Raw genomic sequence first — 8673 nt, forward strand, 5'->3', positions numbered from 1 at the left:
ATAGAAATATAAAAAGTAAATAAAACCAAAAAAAAAAACAAAGACTTTAATAATCGATAAAATGTTAAATAGTATTATGTCAACTTTATCGAGTACCTACATAAGTAAGAACATATATAGGCGTGGAATATTTACCATTTACTCGTTATTTTTAATTAGTTCAATCGATATCAAGGAATTACTCTTATTCCGTCTAATTGTATGCTTTATACATTATGCAACCATACACATCCTACATAAAAGTAAATTTGTTAACATACTATTCCACCTGTATAATAGTAATTAAGTATAATTACCATTTTAATTAGTTTATTATCGATTTGTGTAAAAAATTTCCTTTTCTTTTTTACAATTTGTTAAATTTTCAAATACCAAACAAATTATTATTTAAGCACCTCATGAATCTTATAATTCGTTAATCTTTATTTTGTCGTAAAAATGATAAAATTTGATTAAAACGCGTATATTAAATATATAAGAGTAATAGAATAATATATATAAAAATAATTTTTTTACCTGCGTTTCAATGTCGGACACTTCTTGCCGATAAATTAGAATGTCATGGAGAGTATTGGCAGTTTGTACGATCAATGCTAAAATCGGTATGAATGGTAGTACCAACATTTGCAATAATTGAATCCTTCTGCCACGACGACTCGCAGGATCCGTTGCACGTGCCCAACATGATTTTTTACGATTTGCTTTAGCTGATACATCCTCCGATGATAAACTTCTTACTGAGCTTACTTCTGCTACGCAGGATCCGTTTCGTGGTGACATGCTGTAATTATTTACAATTATTTACATCGATACAAATACAAATAATGATATTAAATATCAATCGATGTAAACAACATTAATAAAAAAGTTATGACGAATGTTAACAGCAAAATTTATATACAAATAAAAATACGATATACATAATTCTTTGCTTTATTACACAATCAATGAATTATTATTATATAATTATTGTTAATATTAATAAAAGAAATCTTTCAAGTTGAATTATTACAAATTTTCGATCATTTTAATTATTGATACAAATTATGTAAGAACGTTTACGTGAGAAACCTTTTGTCAAGACTGCCTAAGGGTAAGAAAATAAGGTTATTTAATTAATTCATTATAATTACAGCATGCTATCATGCAAATTAGCAATTTAGAAACAAAAAATAAAATAAATTCCATGGATAATATAAAAGATAGTATAAGAAATGTTAAACTTACACGAAACTTGATTTAATTATGCTTGGTTCATATTTGTCGGCTCAGTATATTTATAAATATTTCTAATTAATATTCCAAATAAATATAATTGATCGATATTAGAAAATTAATAAATTATATTATGAAATTAATTATTTCTGGGGGGAGGGGGATATATAATTGATATTTAAAACTTTATTATTTATTTATAACGATCAAAATATTCGATCGTTTATTCATTAAAATACTTACAATTAATTTAAAAATAAAAAGAAAAGTGTCATTAAACTTAAAAAAAAGTGTTATTAAAAATAAAGTTGAAAGTAACAAGATTGTCGTCTACGTCTTTACGACACTTTCTATTTTTGTTGAAAATATAGAAAAGGATTGGAAAAGAAGTCAATAGGAAGAAGAAGTGTTTTCAATGGAAACTGATTGTACGAGATAAAGAAAAAAAAATAAAGTGAAGAAAATTAATAGAGTTCCATTTCTTTTTACTATTGACATTTATTTTGTACCTCAAGCAGTTTATTTCTTTCTTTAGATTTGCTTTTTCTTTCTTACCTTCGGAAATTGGAAGGAAAGAGAAAGGAAAGAGAAAGAAAAAGAAAAAAAAGAGAGAGAGAGAGAAAAAGAAAATAAGGATATCGAGAAAAAAAAAGGAAAATACTAAAAAGTTTCTATGAAAAGTACATAAATCATAAAAGATACAACTTTCTTTTTCTGATTATGAGAAATACCAAATAACATCTACAGTATTTTGTACTTTTAAATTTGTAATATCAAAAAGTAATAAAGAATTGATGATAAGTATTTATTAAAAACGATTGTTTCTAACAATAAAAATACAATATATACGATTTTATTTGATAAAAGAATCAAAATAGAAAATTTACCATAATAAATAAATAAATAAATATCAAAATGTGAAAAATTGCAAACACGAACAACATATTTATCTTCGTAAATTGTTCAATATTTTGCATAATATCAATTTAAAAATATGATAAACGATAACCCATAACCGAACTAATTGAAAATCTTAACCCTTGGCGATACCTGATAATAAAATTAAAGTAAGTAATAGAAAAGAAAGGGTCGGGGAGGGGTGGGGAGGGTGGGGAGGGGTATAAAAAAGAGACAAAAAAAGAAAACGGATGTACTATTGAAATATTTGTAACGAAGATGCTAAGAAAAATCTTACAATTAATCGATCGAACTTTCAAGTACTACTTTCTAGTATTTAATTTCATTGTTTACTGCTTTTTATCAAATAAAAATTAATTGTAAGTTTTATAAAAAAAAAAGTGAGGTGGCAATGAAGCGTGTAAGATCGATAATGACGTCGAGACCAAGTGATGGGATAACAGAAAGATAGAAGATAGACAGAGATAAGTGGAGAAAGAATAAAAGAAGGAAAGAAAGAAAGAGAACAAGAAAGATGCTAGAGAATAAATATTTAAAAAAAAAGAAAAAGAAACACAAAGTAAATAAATATGAATAAGATAGTAAACGAATAAAAGATAAAGTTGATAACAATAAGTATTACGGTAGATATTTTATAAATATTACATGAGAGAAATTAATAAGGAAAAAGTTAAAAAGAGAGAAGGTAAATAACAAGTTTGAAAAAAAGGTAGATAATGAGTATGAGAAGAAAAAAAAAGAAGAAGAGAATAGCGAGAGATGATAAATATTAATTATAAGAAAAAGAGGAGTGAAAGGAAGAGAGAAAGAAAGAGAGAGAGAGAGAGGGAGAGAGAAAGAACAGTTTATTTATTTTATATTTAATGTTGTATTATTTATAAATAGGAAAGAAATAGAAAAGAAATTGGGAAGGTAGATAATGAGTATGAGTAAAAGAGAGAGAGAGAGAGAGAGAGAGAGAGAGTAAGAGAAAAAAAGGGAAAGATAAATTAAATAATAAATATGAGAGAAAGAGAAAGGGTAAATATTAATTAGAAGCATAAGAACAAGAGAAGAAAGGGGTAAAAGGAGAAAGAAAAAAAAAGAAAAAAATAAACAACAAATGATAAATATGGAAGTAAGAGAAAAAATAAAAAATAAATTTGTACGAAAAAGAGAGAGAAAAAGAGAGAGAAAGAGAAAGGTTAGATGATTAATATTGAGAAATGAAAAAAAAAAAGGAAAAAAGAAAGAGAGAGAGAAAGATGGGAATAATGGAGGAATTAAAGAAACTGGAGGAAGTAAGAGAGAAAATAAATGAGCGGGAAAAAACGACGAGTGAAGAAATTAGATGTAAATTTAGCGTTATATTATCCAAGAGTATAAAAATCCAAGCGTTTAATAAATATGTTAATTTTATAATACTCACTCGTTTTTTATGGTGAGCATGATAGCAGATGATGTGTCCACCCTCGCTTCTCAATCTCTCTCACAATTCGACGGGCCCGAGTTCGGGCCTGAATGGCGTATCACAGCCACTCGTATTATCTCATCGAGGATACTTCTCTCTCTTTCTTTCGATCTCTCGATCTTTCTTCTCTCTCTGTCCATTCACATTCAGGCTCGACATAAAGGTACATATAGACAGGGAAGGGGTCACCATAAAACCATCTCAATGGATACGACTATAAATGTATGTGTGTGTATTATGTATGCATGAACTGCAATCTTAAAACATATGTTAGACTTTAGAACGTGTCACTCAAGATCTCTCTCTCTTTTTCTCTTTTTTTTTCTCTATCTCGCACTCTCATGTATTCTGTACCAAGAGTCTACTATTATATTGTCTTTTTCTTTCTTTCTTTTTTTTTCTTCTTTCGGAATAAAACATCTATCTATGAAAGTATATGTACGTATTATATTATTATGTACGTATTGATTATAATTACGAAGATAAAATATATAATTACTATAAAAAAAAAAATAATATACATATATATAGTATACGTTAACATTTATATTCGAATTAAAAGAAATGAAATTTTGTCGACAATTTTTTTTTTCTTTTATTAATTTGAAAATACACATATTAATATAATATACGCATGACCAATTTTTTACCGGTATTAAAAAGAAATTTATTTCTGTACAGAATTTTTTGATATATTTTATCTTCGTAATTATAATCAACACGTACATATAGTATGTACATATACATTCGCTTAATTTCATCATTTTAAAGAAGTTAAACCTCAATTATAAAAAATAATCGTTAATTTGAAACTACATATATAAATAAAAAATACGTTACAATAATAAAATCATTTTTAAAATCAACTTTACGTTTTTTAACATTGTGCAAGGAACATACATAGATCTACACGTATAATATTAATTATACAACTTCTCGATATATAGTGTTGTTACTTTAATTAAATAATTATGTACCGATACGATATTATCGAATTTATTTATGTATGTAGTTAAGTACATACATATACGTTATTATTCTCTTGGTACTATTCGTTCATTAATTATTAATTTGTCAATTAGGAAAGTGAGAAAATCATCAAAATTGCAATTAATTAAGATCTCAATTAGATACTCGTTATTATATGCAACCAAATACACACATACACATATATGCATATTCACATATTTATGAATGTGACACGTGTATATCGATTGAAAAATAGTCAAATATTAATACAATGATACATTTTTTTTTTACAATTAATACAGACAGTAAAACTATTCCATAGGAAACTTTTTCTTTCTTTCTTTTTTTTTCTGCGTGTAAATATTGAACGAACAGATTTACATTTCTTTAACGGGTTGATACATAAAAGCTGAGGAGTTTAAGTGCAATCGAAGTGGAAGACCAATTGCAACTGTCACCGATGTCTTATGTATACATATATGCATGTCTGTATGTAAGGATATATGTATTACATTGGTTATAAAGGTACGTGCGTATTCTTCAACACGAGAGAAAAATAGAGAGAGAGAGAGAGAGAGGGAGAGGAAGAGAAAGAAAGCACGTGCTAATAGTGTCTCTTGTATACGTGCATAATGACCGTAAATATTGAAAGCATTTTTTTATCGATCATTCGGATTATTAATAAAAGAAAAAGAAGAACAAAAAATATCATATATAAATATATCAAACACTCTACTATAAACGGATCAAAATTACAATCAACAAAATTCTTATTTTAAATGTATTACATACGAAGAGGAAAAGGATATATATATATATATATATATATATATATATATATTTTAATACAACGATTAATAATTTTCTAATCTTTCAACAATTAAATACAATAACAATAAGATTGTATATAATTATATTCTAATTAAAATGAATTTATTAAACTTTTCACAAACAGGATTTAATCAATAAGATGCAACATGCATAATTGTAGAAAAAAGAAAAAAAGAAAAACAAGATGATCAAACACGCGTAAATCCTTGAAACGGAAATAGAATGTAACAAATAAAAAATGAAAAGCAAAGCAACGGTAAATAATATAAATAAAAAAAAAGAAAGAATGACTGTGGATCAATTGGAAATGTAAATCCTATAAATCCTTACAAAATAACGAACGCACGAACGAACGGACGAAAAGAAAGAAAGAATGAAAGAAAAAAAAAACAAATTAAAAATGTGTAAATCCTTAGAAAAAACAAAAAATATATAAGTAAAAATAAAAAAACAATCAAGTAAAATGTACATAGGTAAAAATACTGGATAGATCGATCAAAAATATCGATCATTTAAGATAAAATTGTATAAGAAAAGTAAAAAAGAAGATAGTAGAGAAGAAACACACAGGAGCTTCCTTTTTTGCTTCGTTTGATCACCCTGTCAAAGATATGTCCATTAACAAGAAGAAGTAGTAGAAGAAAAAGAAGAAGATACACTAGGAGCAAAGGGGAAGGGTGAGGGCGGAGGTATAAGGGAGTCTGATACGAAGCATCAATAGAAAGAAAATTGCTCTTACACGTTTATGACAAGAAAGACGAGAGAAGACACGTGGTTGAAGTCACGAGGACGTTCCACTTTCTCGACTAAACGTATTCTTCTTTCTCTTTTTATTCTGTATTTCTGTCTTTCTTCCTTTCTTTTTCTCTCTTACTTTATCCTTTTTTTCTTTTTACTTAATCCGCTCGCCTATCTATAAATTTATCTATCTCTTTTCCTGTCTTCTTTTCTTTTTTTCCTTCTTGTACGTCTATCCTTTTATCTATTTCTCTTTCTTTTTATAATTATCCACAAATTGTTTTATTTATTATTATTATTTTAAGTAAGTATCTATAAAATTAATTATTATCTAAATTAAATCGTAAAATATACGTAAGCATATAAACAATGAAGTTAAATATAATAAATAAATAAAAAAGTTTAATATAGAAAATAAATGAAATAAAATAACGAAAGAAGATTGACTTGTGACATTTTTAAATTAAATAGCTGATACGTATATATTTTATTATATGCTATTATGGCCTTGAATAATAATAATAATAATTTAAAAAAAAACAATATATATACATAATAAAACGATAGATATTTATCCTGAATTATCATAAAATTGATCTAACTCTTGATTAATGCAAAAACAAAAGAAAAAGGAGAGAAATAGAAAAAGAAAGAAAAAAAAATATAATTAATGCAACCTCGCTTAATGAAGAAGTCTCTATGTCTCTCAGTATGTGTTATACCTCTAACACATAAGTCTGTGCGTGAACATAATCGCGTTAAAATTCTAATGCTATAGGAAGAAATAGCAAACAAGTGTGCCCGCGTGGAATACACGACCGCATACTGACGGTTGTGGTCGGGAAACCTAGAGGATGCGCGTTAACAACATCATACGGGGGAGTTCCTAAGCCAATGCGCATTCACGACACCCTACCGCATCACTCGAACTTTGTTGAAGGCTACCACTTCGTGTATTACAGCTTCCTTTCCCTTCCAACTTTCATACTTGCCCTTTTTTATTTTTCTTCTTTTTATAGGTATATCTTTTTTTTCTTATTTTATTTATTTTTCTTTTACTTATTTATATTTCTTTTACTTTTTTTCTACTTCTACTTCCTTTTCTTTAGCTTCCTCTTCTTTGCTTTTCTCTTATTTTCCTTCTTTTTCATTATTTATATTTTATTTTATTTCTTTTTTTTCTCAATATGCCCTCAAGGGGAACGATCTCGTTTTTCAATTTTAAAAATAAGTTAACATATTTTGATTAAATATTTCATTTCTACGTTTTAAATCGTTCGTTCAATTGAAATTTCGAATATTTAAATTCCTTTTGAATCTATTAACGAGATATACAAATGTTTTATGTTAATTCGTTATTTTGATTATTGTCATTGGTTGAAAATTAAATATCATTGATTATTTATCTTACTTTAATCAATTTTCTTGTATTATTTATACAAATACGTTAATCGCACCTGGTGATAGGCAACCATTCCTACTTCGTGGGTAATATCATTCAGATCAATATCTTAACAGCAGATAAAATGAATAAGTGCTCTTAATTGCACACTATTTGCTCAACTTTATTTTATCAAATATTTTTTATTTATCGTTAATTAGTTGAAAATAATTATGAAATGGCGACGTCATGAGTGGAAGATATGTTATACACATGCACAACCACAAATTCAAGGCGCAAGTACACTTGGAAAAAAATGAAAGTAAAGGTAGTATACCTGCAGGGGATATATTTAAAGTAGATTTCCAAAGTAACAACCTATAAGGTAGCGAAAAGAAATAAGTTAATCGTTCATAATGTATAAACAATAGGTAAATATTTTCATTTTTTCATTTTTTTCTGCTGTTGCGATTCTATGCCAACTTTTTTTGAGTGAAGTATATAGAAACCCACAAGTCCCCTTTTTTATCTACTCAGCATCATTTTTGTTACCACTGGGACCACCATTGGACGATAGTATGTACTTAACGCGATGACGGTGAGAATACAATATTCTTTGATAGTATATATAGTACAGTTATATTGTAAGAAAATTAAAAATAATTATATTTAATTTATAGTGTCTAAATAAGTGTGTGCCTTCAGAAATGCGTTTTTTATACATATATATTTTAAAAAGCAGAAGAAAATCAAAACGAGTAGATGATGAATCAAACGATGATCACATGTAACAAAAAGAAAACTATATTAATCATACAATCAAGTGATACAATAGCCTAACATACAAATCGTCCAGTTCACAGATGCACTTTTCAACTGAATTCTATATTTATTTTATCAAATCTATATTAATCATTGTAATGAAATTAAATTTAAACGCGTGAATTTACATTTACATAAAATATATAAAAATGAAGAAATAGGAAAAGTACAAATATTATGTAACTACACAAAATAATATCTATTAATTATTATGAAATACTTTTAAGCTACATTATATATAAAAGAAAAATTGCAAAGTTAATAAAATACGATAAAAATGAAAAATTTTATAATGTTTAATATATTTTATATGTTATACATTCCATTGCAAGTAAAATCTAGCCAAAGA

At 26.6% G+C, this 8673-nt stretch overlaps 1 protein-coding gene and 1 long non-coding RNA gene across 4 annotated transcripts in view; both read right to left on the reverse strand.

The window, feature by feature from the left end:
- LOC106791688 (receptor-type guanylate cyclase gcy-19) overlaps positions 1-6272 on the reverse strand; it is a 17743-nt gene extending 11471 nt beyond the window's left edge. The window contains exons 1-3 of one of the 3 annotated variants that reach the window (XM_014757531.1): positions 6123-6272; positions 3542-3797; positions 517-781 (exon numbers count right to left, since the gene is read on the reverse strand). In XM_014757531.1, coding sequence (XP_014613017.1) covers positions 517-781; positions 3542-3561 — 285 coding nt within the window. In that variant the 5' untranslated portion in view covers positions 3562-3797; positions 6123-6272. Of the gene's footprint in view, positions 1-516; positions 782-3541; positions 3798-6122 lie in introns of those variants that run through there. The other 2 variants (XM_014757532.1, XM_014757533.1) reach the window with 2 other exon arrangements.
- Positions 6273-6384: 112 nt separating this feature from the next.
- On the reverse strand, positions 6385-7130 carry LOC106791693. The gene is made up of 2 exons (XR_001382219.1): positions 6799-7130; positions 6385-6433 (listed from the first exon to the last, which is right to left on the reverse strand). It is a non-coding gene; the product is annotated as an uncharacterized LOC106791693 (long non-coding RNA).
- Between the last annotated feature and the right edge of the window lie 1543 nt (positions 7131-8673).

This window comes from Polistes canadensis, unplaced genomic scaffold (assembly GCF_001313835.1).
Source record: "Polistes canadensis isolate GaletaPanama2010 unplaced genomic scaffold, ASM131383v1 scaffold_332, whole genome shotgun sequence".
NCBI classification, from domain to species: Eukaryota; Metazoa; Arthropoda; class Insecta; order Hymenoptera; family Vespidae; genus Polistes; species Polistes canadensis.